The 23,859-nt window shown below is 41.2% G+C and overlaps 1 protein-coding gene across 2 annotated transcripts in view; it reads left to right on the forward strand.

Annotated features, from left to right (window-relative positions):
* Positions 1-23,859, forward strand: part of grk3 (G protein-coupled receptor kinase 3) — a 278,643-nt gene that overhangs the window by 134,426 nt on the left and 120,358 nt on the right. For both annotated transcript variants that reach the window (XM_048555682.2, XM_059655001.1), the window contains one exon: positions 9,199-9,272. In XM_048555682.2, the coding sequence (XP_048411639.1) occupies positions 9,199-9,272 (74 nt within the window). The remainder of the gene's footprint in view (positions 1-9,198; positions 9,273-23,859) is intronic.

Consider the following 23,859-nt stretch of genomic DNA (forward strand, 5'->3'; position numbering starts at 1 on the left):
CAGTATTTAACATTGTACCTGCTTTTAGCATCTTCAATGAATGAATATATCTCATCTTTAAGCCACAACCGCCCCAAGAGGATCCCCCTCGTTCTCACACACCACCCTACCAACCTCCGGATACAACGCATTATCCTCCGATACTTCCGCCATTTACAATCCGACCCCACCACCCAAGACATTTTTCCATCCCCTCCCCTGTCAGCTTTCCGGAGAGACCACTCTCTCCGTGACTCCCTTGTTCGCTCCACACTGCCCTCCAACCCCACCACACCCGGCACCTTCCCCTGCAACCGCAGGAAATGCTACACTTGTCCCCACACCTCCTCCCTCACCCCCATCCCAGGCCCCAAGATGACATTCCACATTAAGCAGAGGTTCACCTGCACATCTGCCAATGTGGTATACTGCATCCACTGTACCCGGTGCGGCATCCTCTACATTGGGGAAACCAAGAGGAGGCTTGGGGACCGCTTTGCAGAACACCTCCGCTCAGTTCGCAACAAACAACTGCATCTCCCGGTCGCAAACCATTTCCACTCCCCCTCCCATTCTCTAGATGACATGTCCATCATGGGCCTCCTGCAGTGCCACAATGATGCCACCCGAAGGTTGCAGGAACAGCAACTCATATTCCGCCTGGGAACCCTGCAGCCATATGGTATCAATGTGGACTTCACCAGTTTCAAAATCTCCCCTTCCCCTACTGCATCCCTAAACCAGCCCAGTTTGTCCCCTCCCCCCACTGCACCACACAACCAGCCCAGCTCTTCCCCCCCACCCACTGCATCCCAAAACCAGTCCAACCTGTCTCTGCCTCCCTAACCTGTTCTTCCTCTCACCCATCCCTTCCTCCCACCCCAAGCCGCACCCCCAGCTACCTACTAACCTCATCCCACCTCCTTGACCTGTCCGTCTTCCCTGGACTGACCTATCCCCTCCCTACCTCCCCACCTACACTCTCTCCACCTATCTTCTTTAATCTCCATCTTCGGTCCACCTCCCCCTCTCTCCCTATTTATTCCAGTTCCCTCTCCCCATCCCCCTCTCTGATGAAGGGTCTAGGCCCGAAACGTCAGCTTTTGTGCTCCTGAGATGCTGCTTGGCCTGCTGTGTTCATCCAGCCTCACATTTTATTATCTTGGAATCTCCAGCATCTGCAGTTCCCATTATCTCTGATACTATATCTCATCTTTAAGATGTGTTTTTCCATATTAACTGTAGATAACTTAATAAGTAAGGATTAGAGATAGAAAACTGTATGCTAGTGGAACATGAAAGAATCAAGCGATACCACTCGCTTCTCTCTTTTCCCCATGCCTTTTCAACTTCCTGCATCACCTAAGGCTTAATTGATAGCACTCTTGCCTCTGAGTCAGAAACACAATCCAAGTTGATGCTCCACTGTAGCACAGTTCTTTTTGTTTCAAAAGAGAGATAAAAGATTCCATAGTTTTACTTTGAAGAAAAACAGAAAAGTTATGTTTTTTTTTCCTTTTTCAGTGTTGCTTAAATGCTTCCCTCCAAAACTATCTGTTTTCTTCTTGCGGTACCAAAATTTTTTGGCTGGTAGATACATGCAAAGAATGGAAATTCTCAGGTGAGATCTCTCCTGCGGAGACATCCAACAAGTATTGACAAAATGTGGAGTTGAGTTGTGCTGTCAAAAACTTTTGCAGGTGAAGAGGAACTAACCAGAGAACAGGAAAGCCTTTCCTCTTTTAGAGGTTTTCCGATTTCCAAGGTGAAATCTGACAGCCTCAATAAAGGCATAAGGCCGACATCCATTAGTGTGGATTTCTTTCCTATTCCTCCACTCTGTTTTTGCATTCATATGTTTCCAGCAATTTCAGAAAAAGCCTGACCTTTGGGCAGTTTCATGCATCATTCATCCCAATGCTGTGCTGTCTTTTCTCCCCCTCCACGTACCTTGGAGTGGCAGACTAACAGAGGCTCCTTCCTCATCTTTCACCAGTGACTTGCCCTCCACTTCTTGCTCTAAATGTTAATCAGTATAAATCTTAACTTACTAATTTTTAAAATTAAAAGATTGGCAACATACAATGTGAAGTACTCAGACCTCGAGAAGGAAATGATGACAGCTTATCATAGTAGTCCAAAGAGTTGAGTTTGTATGTAAATTAGAGTAGAGGGGGTCTCATGATACACTTGTTGGCAGTTCATTCTATGGCTGACGCAAAAAAAACAAATTTAGCATATGCCGTCTTGTGGTATTTCTAAAAGTTTCCTGCCAAATTTGAATTTTTTTTTAGTATTTGAGAGTTTTGGGGCTTCCCATCTGCTGCACAGCTCTCGTGGTGATTACAGGCTGATGCATTCATTCAAATGAGTGCGAAAGTTGTCCCATTACGTAGTGATAACGAAATGTCAAACTGCAACTCTTAAAAACTTATGAGCTAGGAGGAGGTTCATTGTTCTGAGTCTGGTCTATCAGTCAGTCACATCAGGGCTGACCTTTGTCTCAACTCCACATTCCCTGCCCTATCCACATATTCCTTAATTGCCTGATTGCCCAAACGTTTTTTCAGTCTCAACGTTGAATGTACTTAACATCTGAATTCACAAGCCTTAGGTTAGCGACTTCCAAAAATTCTACAGCTCTCTTGAGTGAAGTCTCTTGGTACTTAATGGTTGACTCTTATCTTGAAACCATGTTCCCTATATCCAGAATGTCGAGTACAATGTCAAGTCTGTGCAAGAGTTTACATGAGACTTTTCATCTTGTAAAAGGACACCCTCAGAATTAGTGGAAATAATTTTTTCAAATCTCTCAGAGAGATCATTGTAACTGGAAGGCAGGCTTAGTTTAACAATGCTGGATGACTACGGTCTCTGGTCTGCTAAAGTAATTAAATTCTTCACCGTGCTCCCTGACGTTCATAAGGTGGTAGGGATGGCATTTTTTTCCAGTGGCCACAACCTCATTTTCAATCTAGGTAGCTGCTTTGGTAACTGTGGTGTTCATCCCCTTCTTGTCTATCACCGCCATCTGATGGCCTGTCAATTCTACATATACTTGGCCATATGTCACTTCTTTAATCTTTCTGTAACACAAAAATAATTCTCATACCTATTTTAAGTTTCTGGAGGTCTTCAAATTACAATAGGATTTGAGCTAATTACTTCAATCAATATGCAATGCTCCCTATCCTACTTTGGTCAGGTTGATGGTGCCTGAGGTGAAGATTGGATCTCACAAGCTGAGTGTGACACACCAGCCTGTGACCACCTTCAACACTGCACTGATGAAATTTTAAAGACAAAATAAAACAGATTATTGACAGAGAAATGATATTAGGTGCATTAAGATCTATGTGTCACTGAGCAACACCTAAAATCAGAAGACAAGGAAGCTGGGTAGATCATGAGTCCCTCGAGTCTGCTCTGTCATTTAATAAAACTAAAGATGAATTTCTACCTCAACTCAACTTTCCCATCTTAGTCCTATATCTTTTGATTCTTTTAGTCTCAGATAATCTTTCAAGTTCATATATACCTTTCCAGGGATGTAGTGACCTCATTGAGGTATTTTTTCTTCCTCATTTCCTTAGCCATCAGCACCAAAGTATAGTTCTAGCCATTGAGGCATGTTAATTTCACTGTGTGTATGATATATTGGCATAAGGAGGCTACCAGGGCAATGTAATGTGAGCTAAAGGGGGTATTCTCATCGATTGTGGTTTGTCAGAAGGTTTCTGCTTGTCAGTGCCCACAATTGTATCTGTATCTGTTTCTCAGCCTGTGTACCATTTTTCTCATTGATCTGCACTTGGCTAACAATTTATGCCTGTGCCTCTATCTGCCTGACTGCTTGTCTTGTGCTAAACTAACTGCTATATCTGACTGTGCAGCAAAACGGTACACGTGCAAAATGAAAATCTTTCTCCCGGTGTAGCAGGTTCAGTGTGCTCATCATTTAATTAGTAATCCCAGTGCCAACTCATTGAGTTGAAATATATCCAGATGGGAATAAGCCCATCTTAACAGTGTTCGCATAGTTATTTCAGAATTGGAGTCCCTACTGACTCGCTCAAAAATGAAAGCAAGTATGGACCTGAAGGAAAATAAAACTTACCTGTTTTCAATTGTAGGATAGCGTCTCAAGTGTTTTTCAAGTATTGATGCTATCATATTAATCTGTCACAGAGAAACCAGAACCTTTCGAGCCTTGGTTAGTAACTTAGTGTGACGTGGCCTCTATTCCTTACCATGTCACTGTGGAAGACCATCGCGCAGAAAAAAAAATTATTTTATTGGATCAAGCACTCTTGAAGCCTGGATTTAAAATTATTTGCAAACAATGACATTGCCATGAAATGCTTGTTAAAAATGATATCCTGACTCTGGATTAAGGGCCTACCTTAGATCTCCCTCTTCTGTATGATAAAGTCTTGTTTTTAACAACGATAGTAATGGTGAACAACAATATGCAATTTTCCTAATATGCAAGCGTGAAATGTTGAAAGTGTTACCCATGTAATTAATGATTTTTTTATACTGTGTCTGGTTGAGAGCATCGTAAATTATGCAACACTTAGGTAAGATGGTGTTCGCTCCAGTTTCATCACCTATGGTGGGAGAAATATGAGCTTCTGAACTGAGAATATCACATCAACCTGTATTCACATAAGCAAGGTTCTTATTTTGGTGGCATATTGGCTTCGATATTACTCTTTTTTTTCCCCCATTGTTCTGTAACATATTTGAAAATGTCAACGATAGATGTATATACCCTTGAGAGGCAGTATAATCAGCTTAGTCGACAAAAAGTTAAGCCAGAAACATTGACAACAAGATATACTGAGATCAGCTTGTTTTGTTTTTGTTCTGCTGATCTGTGGTAATGTTCTTCCTTATGCTTAATCTGATCATACTAGCTGTACAATAAACCTATCTTATGCCGCTGTTTCTTGAGGTTCATTTTCAAACTTCCCATTTTTGAATAATCTGGTTAACTCCCAGAATGAGTTTAGGTGTCAGATTCCATCAGCCTATTGTGAAAACAGGGAACCAACATTTTACTTCCTTGTGATTTTCTAATGGAACAATTTAACGGTACTGTTAGACTCTACTGTGGCTGATTTTCGTACTGTTTTTCTGTGGTGTTTCCTCTTTAGTTAACCTTGCATTGTGTCCGGTTGATGACAGGTGTGCAGATTACTTCTGGGCATTTGAATTTTTGGAGGGTGAGCAGTGTTTGTTGATTGGGCGCGGGTGGCATCCTGTGAAGCTTTGTTTTTGTTTTTGTCATTCTATATGGAAAGACTGTAAAAGTCTGTAATATGCATGAGACGCACAGAAAGTGTTCTAATGATTGATTACAGGTTGCCTTGTGTGCAAGTAGAACTGTGTTAATGCTGGTTGAAGAAAGATTGGTGGGTTGTAAACAAAGAAAAGGGGCACATAGATGGCTTTTGGACTGGAAAAAAATTGATGGGGTTTAGTTCAAGAAAAATTCTAGACCTGTTTTAGGAGTCTGTTGATAAAGATGATTTGAGCTTGAATATAGGGAACATAATCTGGAAAATTATGCAACAAAAGTATGGGAATTTTAGTGACAAAGAATAAGTAATTCAGGAAGTCAGATGTTAATAGAATGGAGATGAATGGCTTAATTTCATTTAGTGAGATGTAATATGGCTTAGGAGATGAAATAAAGAAAACCCAACATGTAATTGATGGGGCTGGATGAACACAGCAGGCCAAGCAGCATCTCAGGAGCACAAAAGCTGACGTTTCGGGCCTAGACCCTTCATCCAGCCCCACACTTTGTTATCTTGGATTCTCCAGCATCTGCAGTTCCTATTATCTCTGATATAATTGATGGGCACCCAAAAGGGAGTCAGTGGAGAGAATGTGATGGATTCAAATCTGTGAAAAGTAGGACTGCAGTAGGTGAAACCATGTAAAGGCAAATAGAAATTGAAGTTTTAGAAGTCTCAGACATGGAGTACCAAAGTAAATAAATGAAAGTTAATTTACGTAAAAGGTAAAGTCACTATAGTCACAGAGAACTATAGGGCTGCTCTCTCATTAGAGAGAGATGACTGGTGATGATTTAACCTGAGGGTCACCATGCCACAGGAGATGGGGGATGTTGAGAAGGAGAGTCCTTCATGGTAATTTCAGCCAGTGTGGGAATTGAACAATTGGTGTCACGTTACATCCAGCCAACTGAGCTAACTAACCTCACCCAACTCCAATATAATGCATTAGTTCGTTGATGTTAGAGTAATACGTACACTTCTGAGTACTCTCAATATGGAAAAGATATTGGAGAAACTTGGCAGATCTGGCAGCAATCAGCATTTGTAGAGAGAAAAACAGAGTTAGTATTTTGAGACAAGCATGACTCTTCAGAAGAGCTTCTGTCCACGGATGCTACTAGACTGCTGAGTTTCTCCAGAATTCTGCTTGTTTCAGATTTCTAGCAGCATGGTATTTTACATCCCTTTCTATGTAAAAGCTATTAACGCGTTAGAAAAATGATAGCATTTGTTTGTAATATGTATATTAACAATAGAAGAAAACGTGGGTACTTCTGACAAAGTTTGCAGATGAAATGAAGATTGGTTAGACAGTTAACCCTGAGGAAGAAATAGGTTACAGGAGGACACAAAAATAGAAAGAACTGTGGATGCTGTGGATCAGGAACAAAAACAAATTTGCTGAGAAAGCGCATCAGGTCTGGCAGTATCTGAGTTCTGAGGAACGGTCACTGGACCCAAAATGTTAACTCAATTTTTTTTCCTCACAGATGTTGCCATACCTGCTGAACTTTTCCAGTAAATTTGTTTTTGTGCAGGAGGATATAGATGGATTTGTCAGATGGGCAGATCAGTGGCAGATGGAATTTAACCCTGAAAAATGTGAGGTGATATACCTTGGAAGATGTACCAAGGTAAGGGAGTATTCAATGAATGGCAGGACACTAGGAAGCTCAGATGAACTGAGGAATTTAAACATAGATCCCTGAAGGCAGCAGGATCAGTCAATAAGGTAATGGAAAAGACACACTTGTCTTCAGCAGTCATGGTGTAGATTATAAAATCAGGGAGATTATGTTGGACCTGTACCTAGCTTTGATTAGGTCATTACCGGAGTACTATGTGCAGTTCTGGTCATTACACTGGAAGAAGGGTATGGTTACACTGAAGGAGGTGCAGAGGAGGTAGAGCAGGGTGTTGCCTGCGATGGGGCAGTTTAGCTATGAGCAGAGGTTGTGTAACCTTAGGTTGTTTTCTTCATGGTGAAGAAGGCTGAGAAAGTGTATAATGTTATGAGGGGAATGGACAGGTTGGACAGCAAGCAGCTTTTATCCTTAGTTGAAGGGTCGATAACAAGGAGACAATTCTAAGGTGAAAGTCAGAAAGTATAGAGGGAATTTGAAGAAAAAATGTTTTCATTTAGAGGTGGGTATCTGGGCCTGGGAGGGTAGTTGAGGCAGGAAAGCTCACAATTTTTATTAAGTATTTGGCTGAGCACTTGCAATGTCATAACATTCCAGGTTATGGACCAAGAGCTGAGAAAGGGACTAGTGTGGATTTTGAGTGGTTGTTTTGGTGCAGACGTGATGAACTGAACGACCTCTTCTGTACTATATGATTCACCAGGGTGATGCATTGGAATGGGAAACTAGATAGAAGAAAAACGTTAGATAATTAGGACTGTTTTGACTGGAACACGCAAAGTAAAGATGCGATTTTAGTAGGGGTTTTAGAAATAGAGTTTTGATGGAGTAAAAAGGAAAATTGTGTTCTGCTTGAGGAATTGCAGTGACTATGGGCTCTGGTGACCTCCAAGATTATTTCACTCCTTAAAATAACCTAAATCACAAATTCCTTTTTCAGAGGAAAAGGCATTTATTGAAGTTTACCTAACAAACAAAGCAATACTATACCTCTTCACTGCCTGCAGCATTAGGGTGGGGCTGAAACATGACTGTGATGGTGTACACACTGAGTTTTGACTTGCAAACAGACTTCCTGGAGAACAGCAGATCCTTTTCTTGGTGCCAAAGGCAGGAAGAATGTTCAAACACCCTCTTCCCTCCTCCATGATCATTTCATCTCTTTCGTCCACCCCACCCGCCAGCAAGTTTTTATTCGTCAGATCGTTCCTTTTGAAAATTATGCCTTGAATCATATGATAGAACATATAATCAGCTGATGTTCTTCCTCAATGAGTTATTTCCACTGTTTGACCAGTGAAAATCGATTTCAGTTGCTTAAACATTGGTATCTAATAGTTTAAGCCTGCTAAGATCATTCTTTTCATTTTATCTTATTTGACTTGCTGCAACAGTTACTGTTTTTTTTAGATTTTTACCAAACTATGAAAGATAGATGTTTTAAAGTAGCTTGTTTAGCTTGACAATCAAAATCTGCAACTTCCCCTTCAAGCCATACACCAATCTGATTTAGAACTATTTTGCTGTTCCTTCAAGAGCTTTGTTGTTAGTAGCACTGCCAGTGTACTTCTACCATATTACTGCATTGGCTCAAGAACATGGCTCACTACCATCTTTTTCAAGGGCATTTGGGGATAGACAATAAGTGCTGGCTTAGCCAGTGATGCCCAGTTCCCATGAATTAAAAATAAAATATAGAAAACCATCAACACAAACAGTTAGGATTCAGTCATTGAATCAGGCAACAACTGCTGTGCATTTAAAACATTCTTTCAGAAGCACAAGAGAGGAAGTTACGCTGGTGAGGTTACCATGCGAATGCATAGTCTATATGTATCAAATTCTGAATTCTATCTCCAACCCCTCGTCCATTGCTATTTTATTAGTAGTTTGTAGCTGTGTGGCACCTTAATGCAGGAAAATATACTGAGTGCTTCACAGAAATGTTAATTAGACACTGTTTGGCAATTGACCACATAAAACAAATTAGGTAAGGTGACCAAATGCATAATTAGCAATGGGTCCAGAGTTTTAAGGCCTAGGCAGCTGAATACACATTCTCCACTGCTAGAGTGAACAGAATTTCTGGATTTGCAGAGTCACTAACTCATTTAAAATAACCTTAACAAGCTGTTAAAATAGAAAGAAGAAACTCTTCAGTACAAGTGCATTAGGCATATTTGATGCTATCAGCAACAGTAATTTGTACACCATGGACATCTGTACAATTCCTCAAATATTAATATTTCTTGCTTTTTGTTTTTCAGGATTTTTGCTGTTTAAAGATTTTTGTCTGAATGAAATAGATGAAGCTGTTCCCCAGTTGAAGTTTTATGAAGAGGTAAGTTATCTGGCTAGCAAGTATTAAACCCAGTGTCTTAATCTCAGGTTAAGCGTTTGACCATGTATGAATGAGAGCTTGGAGAACCTTCTTCATTGAGAAAGTTATGAATCGTTGGAATTGTCCATCTGAGAGGGTGTTTTGTATACACGCAAAACTGAGTGAGCGATTTTGGGACTGAAGGAATCGAGGGATTTTAAAAGAGGCTGCGAATGTGACTTTGTAGCAAAAGATCAGCACTTAATTGAAATTGTCAAAACTGATTTCTTTTAGCACGAAAGGATTTCAGGATATGGAACAAAGGTAGTCAAGTTAAGTTGTAGTATAGATCATTTATAATCTATCCAAGTGAAGGAATGGGCTCAGGGAGCGTCAAGGCTTTCTCTTGTTGGTATGCCTTAGTCTCTTAAGAGTCTGTTTCAAAAAGAAATTCTTTGGACAAAATGGCCACCACAAACAAACATGCCCATGCCACACTCCCAACAAGCTTCATGGATCTTGTGTTCCATCATGGCACCTGGCAAGGTCAGCTAAACAAATGCTTTTGTGTTACATTGCATGCCTAAAACATGGAGCCTGTTACTTTCTCAGATCTTGAACATGTCCTGAAGCTTTAGTTCAAATGTTTGTGTAAAAGTGTGTTGCCATGCCCTGTTGGATTAAATATATAATCTAGATTATATTGAGCGGAGAAATCGATAATGCATTTGGTTAGGTCATTTAAAAAGGCAAACAGAGAAATGTCAGCTAGTCAATCAAATCTACTCAATTTCATCATGCTACAACAAAATATTATAGCCCCTAATGCTCTCTCAACAAAAGCAGTCATGTCATTTTCTAGGAAAGGCACAAATGGGGTAGATTTTTTAAAAAATTCCAGTATAATTTCGGGGAGAAAAGATTTTGAAGGACTTCTGTTCAGAGAAGATGGTTAAAATTGAGTTCCTGGGGTTAGTTGTATAATTTCCGTAGATGACTCCCTTTGTTCCTAAGCTGCTGAATACAAACAATCGACCCTTGTGGACAGGGCCCCACTTCTCATGTCATAAAATTGGCACTTACCTATAGTAAAAGAACAAACTGTCTAAGTCCACCAGGGTAAAAATGTATTTTGAACAAGTTATTAATTGAGTGATTCTCCTCTGAACCTTGTCTGGATCTCCACTTCATCACAAATAAGGGAATTAGAACTGGACACATTGAGCAGAATCTTTACAGCTGTTGGGAAGCAGGTATGAGGAATTTTAGAAAATGTGTATTTTGGCTATTCCATAATGCATTCCCTCCTCCAGCAATTTTGTCGGAAGCAGAATAAGACCAGTCTAAGCTGTCTGCCCAGCACCAGCAGCATTTTGTTAATCGGGAGAAATTTACCTGGGATCTTACTGGCAGCAGTAAGATATGAGTGTTCTTATCTTTATGTTTAATATTATGTTTAAAAACTGAGTTGCTAATATTCTACCTTTTTTCTGGATGAGACCCAAGAAAATTATTATGAAAAGACTTTTTTAAATTTCACATTGCATCATCCCAGTTTTTGTTCAGGTTAGATTAATAGGATGAAAATCTGTACTGTGTGTTGACCACAAGAATCTTGTGTCAAGTAAGCAGATGTTCACCTGCACGTCTGCTAATGTGGCATACTGCATGCGCTGTACCCAGTATGGCTACCTCTACATGGGGGAAACCAAGTGGAGGCTTGGGGACCACTTTGCAGAACACCTACGCTCGGTTTGCAATAAACAACTGCACCTCCCTGTCGCGAACCATTTCAACTCCCCCTCCCATTCTTTAGACAACATGTCCGTCCTGGGCCTCCTGCAGTGCCATAATGATGCCACCCGAAGGTTGCAGGAACAGCAACTCATATTCCGCTTGGGAACCCTGCAGCCCAATGATATCAACGTGGATTTCACAAGCTTCAAAATCTCCCCTCCCCCCCACTGCATCCCAAAACCAGCTCAGCTCGTCCCCACCTGCCTAACCTGTTCTTCCTCTCACCTATCCCCTCATCTCACATCAAGCCGCATTTCCATTTCCTACCTACTAACCTCATCCCGTCCCCTTGACCTGTCCGTCCTCCCCAGACTGACCTATTCCCCTCCCTACCTCCCCACCCATACTGTCTCCTCTCCACCTATCTTCTCCTCTACCCATCTTCGGACCGCCTCCTCCTCTCTCCCTCTTTATTTCAGAATCCTCTCCCCATCCCCCTTTTCTGATGAAGGGTCTGGACCTGAAACGTCAGCTTTTGTGCTCCTAAGATGCTGTTTGGCCTGCTGTGTTCATCCAGCTCCACACTTTGTTATTGTGTAAACTAAACTTGAGCAGTCTCCATTTAATCTGCAACATACATCTTTATTTTGCACGAATTCTGCAAACTCGCTTAACCAATAACATTTTTAAGTTATAAGGGGAAGTGTAGCGTTAGGTATTGTTCTGGTGCTGAGGCACATTGGGCCAAAGCAATAGGCTATTACTCTGCACCTAATGGTGTCATGTATTACTTGGAAGTGAGTGATCGTGATGCTGGGTACCTGAAATGGAATGTGACCCATTCCTCAGCATTGATATTCCCATCTTGATAAGAAGAATTCATTGAAATTGAAATAAAAATCTAACCGCAGCTAATCTTTGGGGAAATCAGAGCTGAGCCCCGTGCTGACTTTGTCATCTACACTTATGCACATTGTGGCTGAAGTCACTGAAATAGCGTGGGAATCCTGGCTGACCCCCCCCCCCCCCCCCGCCGTTAAGGAAAAGCACTAAGAGATTAGTCCTCAAACAGCAGTACAGAAGCCGGGATCTTTTGATCTGTGTGGCTCATGCACATTTATCCACAAAATCCACTAGTGGAACAAGTTTGTTTATTTTTTCCCTCAAATTATCCTCCTACGCAACTTCTTTTGAAAAGAGTTTTTCCACACAGGACCAACATGTGCACAGTTTAGCTGCTGGAGTCTATTCTGCCACAATTCAGTAGGATTGTAGTTGCTCTATGCTTTCCTGCATAGAATGTTCTGAGTTTGGCACCCTCATGACAGGTGAATTTTCACTTCAGGCTGACCCACACTGTGCTGGGAGCTGATCTAAAGAACAAAAACAAAGTTGCTGGAAAAGCTCAGCAGGTCTGGCAGCATCTCTGAAGAAAAAAATCAGAGGTCACATTTCAGGTCCGGTGACCCGTCCTCAGAATCTAGTGCAGGTAAAAGGCCGGAGGGAGGGGTCCAGGCAGAGGGAGAGTGTTGCAACTTGGTGAAAGGCTCTGTGGGATGGGGAGAAGTCTCTTTTCCAAAGAAATAGGCACGGAGGCAAAAACGACGAAAGAAGAGTTTGTCGTCATGTCCTGCACGAAATTTGTTACAGTGGGGACACAGGTATAAAGCTGAGACCTTTGCTGAATACAGATCTTTCAGCATCAGAGAGTGGAAGGTTAGTGGGGGATGGTGAATGCCTGACAGGTGGGTAGGGGGCTTTGGGAGAGGGGATGGAAACAGAGGGAAGGGGCAGAGGGGAACGTTCCAGAGGTTATCTTTGAGTTGTTGCATCTTGTGGGCCTTGATGCCTGAAAGTAAAAGAAAAAGTTTCTTGTTAGAATGATGAATGAGTTGGAGGATGAAGTGGAATGTGGAGTGATGCAGCCCTGAGCCAGTGTGATGTGATGCTGTTGGAGAGAAAGGTTTAGAATGTGCATGTGTCACTGCATTGCACTGTGTGGATCTCAGCACATGGTGAGTGCTGCTGTCCGTGGCAAGTTGAACATCATGGAGATATCTGTGATCCTGAGAGGATTCAAACCCAGAAGTGAGAGCTGCCAGTTGAGAGAGGTTGGAGATTTTAAGAGCTTTTGACTAATGCAAATTGGCTCGAACTCCAGGCTGTCAATGAGGAGGCAGCCCTCCACTAGATGAACAGTGTTTGCAATCGAGCAGCTAGCGTAGAGAGATGAGATATCTTGGGTGGATGGAGTGCTGTTGTGCCGCCTCCCCACCCCCCTCCCCCCCATCTGCACCATCACCACCAAAATAGAGGTCAGTTAGATTAATATCTGTAAGCAGGAGAATGTTACAAGCTGTTACTAAAGACATCATAGCAGGGCATTTAGGGGGGAAAAAAATCAAGGTAGTCAGGAAAAGTTAATGTGGTTTTGTGAAGAGGAAGTCATGTTCAATGACTTTATTGGAGTTCTTTGAGGAAGTAGCACGTTCTCTGGATAAAGAGGAACTTGTGGATGTATTATACTTAGATTTTCCAAAAGTCATTTAATAAGGTGTCGCAACAAAAGTAATTGTGGAAAATAATAACTCATGGTGTAGAAAGTAACCTATTGGTATGGATGGAAGATTGGCTAGTTAGCCAGCAGGAAACAGACTGGACATAAATGGATCATGTTTTGGTGAGCAAGATGTACGTGAGTAGCATGTCACAGGGACCAATGCTGGGGCCTCCACGTTTTACAATTTATATAAATGACTTGAATTAAGGGACCAGAGGTAAGGTTGCTAAATTTGCTGAAGTTGCAAGGATATATAGAAAAGTGAATTGTAAAGAAGAGTTAAGGAGGCTTCAGAATGTTAAAGAGAGATTAAACAAGTGGGCAATGATTCTTTCAATAGTTGTTTAACTTTCGGATTTTATAAGAAACAATGACAAACTTGGTTATTACAATAAACCTTCTAAAACTCTTAGACAACATCTTTAAACTAGTTTAAATGACAACACCTTCATTGGTGTAGCCAATTTGAACTCTATGATATAACCTCTGCTCCCACCCAAAACCACAAAGTCACCATAATGTATGAAGGAAATAAAAACCTTTATCGTAAACCTCATGTTTCTGCTCACACTTTGCTTACTTAATGCAAACCCAAACTTTGATTTGGTTGTTACTTCTGTGATACCTTAACATTTCAACCCCAATATCACTTGGATTTGGTTGATAACTTACCATGCTTCACATAACTGGTTTTTCTGGTGAAAACTATGGGTCCACGAGCCAGATCAGCCATTCTTGACCCTCCTCCTAAATACAGACCTCACCAGACCAGGATCACTGTGATTTGGCTGGAACACTCAGGATCCCCACATGGCTGATTATCCAGCATTGATTACACACAAGTCTAGCTATGTATGATGAGAGAAACAATATAGTTCTTAGCCATGGTAAAACAGTCCAAACAACACAATCAGTAATTTTCAACCATTCTAAACCTCTCCTCTGCCCTTTAGAGATGAACAATATCAACACTTGGTCTCCCAATGGAGAAAGGTTTCCATTAACAATTCGCGTCCTCAAAGAGAGCTCATCATAAGAATGATCATTATCAAATATTATTGTATTAGGTGGTCAATCCCTTGATTGCATCAGATAGTGGCAGGTGCAACTGTGACATTTGCTTGTCTGACTTTTCAATACAGGCTTAACCCACCACCCCCACAACAAGTCATGGCAACTTTGTAGTTTTGAATGCTGTAGCACTATTGTTCCATGTTAGCAGTCAGACAATATTGAATTTCTCATGCTGAGCCACTGTCTGAATTTAACCCCTGTGTATTTGTGCTAATGAATGGGTTCTATTTAGCAGTATTGTGTCCATGAGTTTTGAGGTTCTTTTTTCAATTTGTTTGAAACTTAAATCCTATATTCTTTTATTACCTCAAATGTCTTAATATCTAGGCATTTCTCTTTTTACTGTGACTTTGGTTTTCCCTTCTTGCGATCCCAAATCTGATCAAATTTTGTTCTTTAGTCATTGCCCCTCTCTAAAGCACTCTGTTGTTTTTATGTATTTGAAAATAAACTGTTTTACACAGTGATATCCTGAATGGTATAAGATATAGGATGTAATTTTTAAGAAATTTTTTTCTAACATTTGTGTTTCCATACATGTGAAAAACCACAGACAGTAAAAATGGCTAATCTATTTCCAAAAGCAGAATTCTAATGATTAGGAAAATGAGGCTGAGTTGTTTACAGTCTCTGCTCAATATTCCATCAGGGTCAAGAGCAGTTGAAGTAACACATGCTAAGTAGCAGGACTAATGTATAAACCTTTGAGTTCGAAAAAGCTTACTGTTGCTCAGCAACATAACATTCTGCCTCTCAAAGTTGCATGGGCATTATATCCGGGAAATGAATTGGCCCCTATATAATTTCAGCAAATTTAGCAACAACCAAGTTTCTAGTGCCTCTTGTGGACATTGTTTTTCAGTGACATCTTTTTTTAATTAGTTCCCATGACAGAGAGTAATTGTTCCTGCCGCCTGACAAGGCAATGTGTAGTGATTCGAACTAGATGGACCTTGTTGACTACGACGTCATTGATTGGGGTGTGAACCTGGGCCAATCAGAAAAACTCTAGCTGACTAATGTAACCAAGAGATGAGAATCTCGTCAACCCAGGCAACTGACTGAGCTGGCTGGTCGCAGCTGGTGCACTGTGCACAAGAAATGGGACATTGCCCATTGTACAGTTATTTCACAGTGACACCAACACATTAAAACACAGTTTCATTGATTCTGAAAGTGACTCGTCCAAAGTTAATATTGAATGGAAAGTTGTTGTTTCTTACTTACGTTGTTTCTGCTCTCCTAGGTTCATTTTGGGTATAGTTCACTAAAAATCTTCTCGACCAGCTTTTAATGTGAGCTCATTTCTATTGCAGAAGTGGGGGTCCACAATTTGGACATGAAAGTTGTGAGCAATGGGGCACTAGACAAAGCCATAATGAGGATGTCACACAAATGATAAGGGCTTAGTTTGTAATTATACCAGGTAAACTCCTACCAAATATCCCTCTAAGACTGGATTTTCCAGCTCTGGAAGCCATGTGTGGCTATTTTAGTTGTCAGTTGTGGGTTGCCTGAGTTTATGGCTTCCGCTTTAAGAGGGATGAGTCCTGCCTTCACGAGCTCCTGGCCTATCAGAGAGACAGCAACTCTCTATCCTAGGAATAGTGACCACTGCAGGAACTCCAGAACAGCAGCATATGAACAAGGGGCAAGAGTAGGCCACTCGGCCTTTCAAACCTGCTCTGCCATTCAGGAAGATCACAGCTGATCTGATTTTGACTTCAGCTCTAATTCCTGTGTATTCCCAGTAATCTTTCATCCCCTTGATAATCAAGTAACTATCTCTCTCTGCCTTTAAAAGTATTTAAAGGTCATGCATTCACTACTTTTTGAGGAAGGGAATCCCAAAGACACTGAAACTCTTTGAAAGAAAAATGATTCTACTTGATTTAAAATCAATGCCCCGTTATTTTAAAACTATGACCCCTAGTTCAAGATTCTCCCACAAGAGAAAATAACATTTCAACCTCCACCTGGTCAAATTCACTCAGAATCTTGTATGTTTCAATGAAGTCACCTCAGACTCTCCTATATTCCAGAGGATACAGGCCTAGTCTGTCTAGCCTTTCCTCATCAGGCACCCAGCGCACTCCAAGTATCAGTCTAGTAAACATTCTCTGAACTGCTTCCAAAATATTGACATCCTTCCTCAAGAACGGTAACCAGTACTGCGGATGAGGTTACATCAGTGCCGTCTGTAGTGGAGCAAAACCTCCCTACCTTTGCATTCAGTTGCCCTCTGAGGGGAGAAAGGATATAACATTCTTTTCGCTTTCCTAAGTACTTAATACATCAAAGCTGCAGTTCAAGGTGAGTGGGGATGATCTTTGAAGGTGGCTTACTTGGAGTAAGATAGGGAGCACCAAGTGCAAAGCCTATGATAGCTATTGAAGAGGTTTGCTTGGTATTCTTCAGAACCACAATCAACTGGTTCCTTTCAGAAAGTGTCCTTTTACCTGTCTATAGTTCTATCCTATATTGAATAAAAAAAATCCATGTCAAGCATGTGTTGTTTTCTCATTCCTGAACAATAAGCATAAGCTGCAAACCTGCTTTTCCTGTATGCCTGTGTTAAAAATATACCAAAAGTACAATGATAACAATCTAGTAATGATTATAAAAAAACATACAGTTCATTCCTCATCTGTTATCTCTGGTGGCCTAGGGATTAGGGTTCGGCACTCTCACCATTGCGACCTGGGTTTGTATCCGGGTCAGTGAATTGGAATTTATAGAGAAAAGGATTCTGGGTAATCCAAGATGGGGAATGGTAATAAATAGTGGGAAGAACTGCTCCTTTGCTGAGATATTTTCAGTATTAGAGTTGATTTTCTGGAATTCTACGAGCAGTAATTACTGTTTTATAAACTGTTGCATTGTTTTGGAACTTTGTTTTAATCAGCTCTTTCCCCCCAATGTCACTTTAAAAAGGAGAAAGAGAGACAAAGGCAGTGACCACATGGGCAGTGATTCAGACAGGGAAAGAAGTCTACATTGCTGTCTGACCCAGCAGTAACCTGGACAGCTGCTGACTTTGCTGTCTAGTTTCAAGTATATCTGGACGTCAGTTTAACTTGCAGGTAGAGTCCGTAATTAAGAAAGCGAATGTAATGTTGTTATTTATCTCAAGAGGGTTGGAATATAAAAGCAGCGATGTGCTTCTGAGGCTTTGTAAGGCCCCATTTAGAATACTGTGTCCAATTTTGGGCCCCACACCTCCAGGAAGGACATACTAGCCCTGGAGCGTGTCCAGCGGAGATTCACACGGATGATCCCTGGAATGGCCAAGGATCCTGGGATTGTACTCATTAGAGTTTAGAAGGTTGAGGGGAGATCTAATAGAAACTTACAAGATAATGTATGGTTTAGAAGGGGTGGACACTAGGAAGTTGTTTCCATTGGACGGGGAGACTAGGACCCGTGGGCACAGCCTTAAAATTAGAGGGGCTATATTTAAAACTGAAATGAGACAACATTTCTTCAGTCAGAGAGTGGTGGGCTTGTGGAATTCATTACTGCAGACTGCAGTGGAGGCCGAGACGTTGGATGCCTTCAAGGCAGAGATCGACAAATTCTTGATCTCAGAAGGAATCAAGGGCTACAGGGAGAGTGCAGGGAAGTGGTATTTAAATGGCGGAGTGGACTTGATGGGCCGAATGGCCTTACCTCCACTCCTATGTCTTATGGTCTTATGGTCTTATGGTTTGTTGTAAGAAAAATAAACAGTGAAATTCACAGCTGACCTTGAAGTATGTGTTGCAGGGCATCAACTAAATCACTTTTTAAAGTGCAACCTTGCTGTTTTTTCCTTTTGTAAATCTACAATAGTGAGTAGAGTATTTTTTTAATATAAAAGGCATCTGGATGGATATATGAATAGGAATAGTTTAGAGGGATATGGGCCAAATGCTGGCAAATGGAACAAGATTTATTTAGGATATCTGATTGGCATGGATCAGTCGGACTGTGAAAGGTCTGTTTCCGTGCTGTACGTCTCTATGACTACAACGTTTCCATCATTATGGCAATTGGCTGTCTGCAGTAGTACAGAAGCAGAAGGAGATAAACACAATTCTTGGGGCGAAAGCGGAAAAATCGGGTATGGGCTGAAAGCTTGCACAACTGAATCGGATGATCTGTCATGATCGTGTTGACTGGCAGGGTAGACTCAAATGGCCTAGTCCTGCTCCTACCTTCTCAGTTTCTTTGTTTGCAAGATAAAAATACAGAAATGTCAACAATGCAGGCATCCTACCAAATTTAATGGCAGGACTTTGTTGTTGTTTTCTCAGTGTGATTCTGACTGGGCTAGGTACTCAAAAATAGTAGAGGACCACAGCTGGAGATTGTTGGAGCTGGTGCCCAACAACCAGGACACATTTCACATTGGGGATCGTGGAGTTAGGCTGGTATTTTATCATGTGTTTGATTTGATTTTGATTTTATTGTCAGGTGTACCAAAATATGGTGAAAAGATTTGTTTATGAGCGGCACAGGCAGATCACAGCAAGCAAAGGATATACAGATCAAAAAGACTTAGAGCCTTGCAGGTTTTGAGGCTACAGTCCATTCAACAGTCCGATGACGGCCGGAAAGAAGCTGTTCCTGAACCTGCTGGTGCGTGTGTTCAGGCTTCTATATCTTCTGCCTGACGGAAGTTGTAGGAGGTCATTATTGGAGGGGGGGGGTGGGGCAAAGGGATTTTCACGATGTTGGCTGCCTTTCCGCGGCAAGGGGCCATGCAGATACAATGCAAGGATGGAAGGTTGGCTTTTGTGATAGTCTTGGCTGTGCATACCACATCTGTGGTTTCTTATGGCCCTGGGCAGGGCAGTGGCCACACCAGGCCATTATGCACCTAGACAGTATGCTTTGATTAGTGCATATGTAGAAATTGGTGACGGACTTTTAGGACATGCCAAATTTCCTGATCCGCCTGAGGAAGAAGAGGTGTTGTTGTGTCTTCTTGACTGTCACATTTACGTGAGAAGTCCAGGGCAGGTCACCAGTTATCGACACTCCAAGAAACTTGATGCTCTTGACCTCACTTCAGTTGACGTAGCTGGGGCCATGGTTTCCTCCTTTCGTTCTGAGGTCAATGATCAGTTCTTTGGTTTTGTCGACATTGGTAAAGAGGTAATTGAACTGGAATTGGAAAGGAAGGGGAGCTAGGAGAGGTTCTGGAATTTGTGGGGTCAGCCAATCATGGCACAGGATACAGAAGGTTGATTGCAGGCCACTGTGATACACCCGTTCTTCCTTGGCCACAAACTGTTGGAAAAGTATTGATTAACTGGAACTGTCTACTCTCCTTCAGTTGACAGGTTTCAAGAACTCTGCGAAGGACAGCCTCCAGTGTTTCAATTAAATAACGACTGAGAAACAGAGCCTCAGTTATATGTTATCATTGAAATAATCCACAGAGAATTATCCTGTCACCAAGTCACCCTTTATTTACATATGGAAAGTTTTTGATACCAAAACAAACTCCCTCAGAGCTGGTTCCTGAATGGACTAGCCCCAGTCTGAAAAGTCATATTCTGAGAGGTCCACCTGAGTAAACTCATTACAATCACTACAGTAATCATGCATACACATCTCCAGAGCAGGATACTTGGCCTAAACACCCAAAACACCTAAATAAATTCTTATTTTTGAGATAAGTACTTTCCCACGGTAATTTGGATTGAGTTTTGCATGTTTATCAGTTTAGACCTCTGACTGGTTCCTGGTCAATTGCTGAATCAGGAGACCAGAAATAAATCTACTTTAAATCCATTTACAAAGGGAAACAAATTTATATATCCTCACACTTCCATCTACCAGCAGTGCCAGTCAGTGTCTCTTCTTATGCAATCCCCACTTGTATATACTTGACTTTAATTTATGCCATTTAACGACGATGGGAGCTCTTGTGGCACAGTGGCAATGTCTCTATCTTTGAGCCAGGAGGCTCAGGTTCATGCCCCATATCTCCAAAGGTGTGTAATAACATCTTTGAGCAGGTTGATTGGAAAATATCAAGAACACAATTAACTACTGGTTTGAGGTGTACGCCTGCCTATAGTAGAGCTTTTTCTGAGTGGAATCCACAGACAGGAGACTGTGATAGAGCTAAGCTATGTCTCTGTTACACTGTTGTGTGCAAGATGACCCTCAATCATTTTTACCACAGACCTCAGGATGTTATTTTTGGTGTCAGGACAGCCAAATCCAACTTCTGTTGATGAAGTTGAATAAGAGAGTAGCACATAAATGCAATCACCTTGAAAATAATCGGACTACACCTTTACAACTTTCATTAGTGTACACTCTCCTTTAGCCAGCTCATCGCAACAATGCTCAATGACGGGAAAAAGTGCAATTCAAAATCTGGATAGTAGCTACTCAAGCAGTCATTGGAGCTTCTTTGGAAAGATAGCGATAGACTTGCTGCTGTGTCCAAATTTACATGTCTTTCAACATCTCGATTATGAAACTGCAGGATTCTTTCAATATTTCTTAACTTTGTTTCTGGAAACATCTGGACAAATTGACCATTGTGTCTAGAAACTTATCGAACAACAGATCTGAGGTGCCAACTGAGACTCTGATGTGAAAATTATTGCAACATCTTTGTCAGTTATTCCACCATCTCCTGATGTTCCTGTCTTGTTTATACTTTTCGGGGTGGATGCATTTGAGCAGGTACATTGATAAATGACAGTGTGTGTATTGATTGATTGGGAGCTAGATGTGTGGTGCTTCAGCTGCTGCTTCTTGTAGAGCTGAAGAGCCACCTCTGGAAGTTTAATAAGATCCAATGGAGACATCAACAAAATGTGTTACAAGAAGGAACCAAGGACAAGAGTACTTAATTTTCATAATGTTAATAATGTTTAACATTAATGTTTAAATCCAAACCCAAATAATTGAGTTGAAAGGGATTAAACTAAATCAGAAGTGTGGAACTAGGCGTGAATTTTAGAAAGTAACACCAGGGTGCACAAAATGCTCAGAGTCAGGTATCACTAAAATTGTATCTAAACAGATGGAGTTGGAATGAGGGGGGTAGTAAGGAACCTTAATCACTATTACAGTGCTCATGTGTGAATACAGAGTATAGTTAATAAAATTGGAGATTGACAGCATAAATTGCCTTGTGAGATTATAATGTTTGGTTATAAGGGATCTAGGTTAAACAAGGACAAATCTGAATGTTAAATATTCCAGGCCATAAGGAGTTCAGAAAATATAGGAGAGGAAATAAGGCAGATGTTGTGTAAGAGAATTGAAGCACTGGAGAATGATGGTGTTTGGCAGGGCTCAAGGACAGAATTGAGTTGACAAGAGCTAAGGAATAATAGTGCAGTTATATTGCTCAGTGTAATTTACCTAGACCACCAGCTAGTGGGAAGGATTTAGTAATCTGCAAGGAAATTAGAGATGTGTAAGCATCATAATGTAAATTATAGTGAGGGACTATAATTACCCATATCTTGATGAGGGTTTTGATATTGTAAAGGCAGTGTTCAGGTGAAATCTCTGCAACATTATTTACCTATTTCAACAAGAAATAATTCACCTCATTCAATGAGAAATGAAGTGTTACTAGATCTGGTTCTTAGGACTGAAATGAGTCAAGATCAAGTGACAGTTGGGGAGCATTTAGGACACAACAATCACTATACTTTAAGTGGTTACAGAGGTAGTAGGAGCTGCTGATGCTGGACAATATAAGATAACAGGGTGTACAGCTGGGATGAACACAGCAGGCCAAGCAGCATCAGAGGAGTGGGAAAGCTGACATTTCTGAAGAAGGGTCTGACCCGAAACGTCAGCTTTCTGGCTCCTATGATGCTGCTTGGCCTGCTGTGTTCATCCAGCTGTACACCCTGTTGTCCCACTATACTTTTAAGTTTTCGGATGATGGTAGAAAATGATGGTCAGTCCAGAGAACAGACCTCAGTGGGGCAAGAACATTTGCACCATACATTGAATAGTCTGAAACCAAAGATTGATGGGAAAAGCAATACCTGAACAACTTGCTACCCTCAGACAAGAGACGGCTCTAGCACAGTCAAAGGGAAAGGTAGAACAAACAAGTTCATAACTCTCAGATGTCAATGGAGATAGAAGTTAAGTTGGAAAAAGAAAAACTATGTTTATGGCAGATGCCAGAAAGTAACTAAAATTAACAACCACACTGAACTCAGAAGAGAGGTAAAAAAGCAAGTACAAGAAGCAAAGAAAGATCAAGACTGGCAGCTAACATGGAAGAAAATCTCAGTTTCTGTTTAAGTGAATCAATAGTGAAGTTTGATAGACGGAGTCGTAGGTGTATCAGGGAAAACAAAGGGGATTTACGTTTGGAGGCAAAAGTCATGACTAATTTGTTTAAAATGAATGCATCTGTCTTTGCCTACAAGGCATGAGTTACCCAAACCATGGTGACAGAGTATGAAATTCTACTCTGAGAAAGGTTTGGGTTGACCGGAAGGTGATATTGGATGAGCTGTTGACGCTTAAAATTGAAAGGCCCTGAGACCAGCTGAGATGCATCCAAGGATATTCAAGGAAGTGAGATTAAAAATTCCAGAGGCATTAACAATTATTTTTCAATCTTCCCTGGATTTGGGGGTGTTGCAGGAGAATTGGAAACATTTTGCCCATTTCAAAAAATATTTTAATGATCTGCCCAGAAATTACAGATCAGCCAATTTATTTCAGTGCCTCAGGTTTCAAAATTAAGAGGAGTTCAGACAGGATAGATATGGAAACGTATTTCTACTCGTAAATGGATGGAGAGCCAGAAGATACTTCTAAACTTTGTTTTGCAAAAGAAGAAAATGCAACGTGAGGAGAAAAATTCACATAGCAAGTAGTTAGAATCAGGAATGTGCGACTGGATATGTGGTGGAGACAGATTCACTTGAGGCTCAAAAGAGGATATTGGATGATTATTTAAATACAAATGATGTCCAGGAGTCTAGGGAGAAGGCAGGAAGTGGCACCAGCTTAAAATACATAGATAGCTACGCAGTCATAGAATCCCTACAGTGTGGAAGCAGGCCAATTAGCCCGTTGAATCTACACAGACCCTCCAAAAAGCACCCTCATCATATCCTTGTAATCCTGCATGTCCCATGGCTAATCTACCTGGCTTGCACACCCCTGAACACTATGGACAGTTTAGCATGGCCAGTCCACCTAACCTGCACATCTTTGGACTTTGGGAGGAAATCGGACCATGTG

Source organism: Stegostoma tigrinum, chromosome 26, assembly GCF_030684315.1.
Source record: "Stegostoma tigrinum isolate sSteTig4 chromosome 26, sSteTig4.hap1, whole genome shotgun sequence".
Classification (NCBI taxonomy): domain Eukaryota; kingdom Metazoa; phylum Chordata; class Chondrichthyes; order Orectolobiformes; family Stegostomatidae; genus Stegostoma; species Stegostoma tigrinum.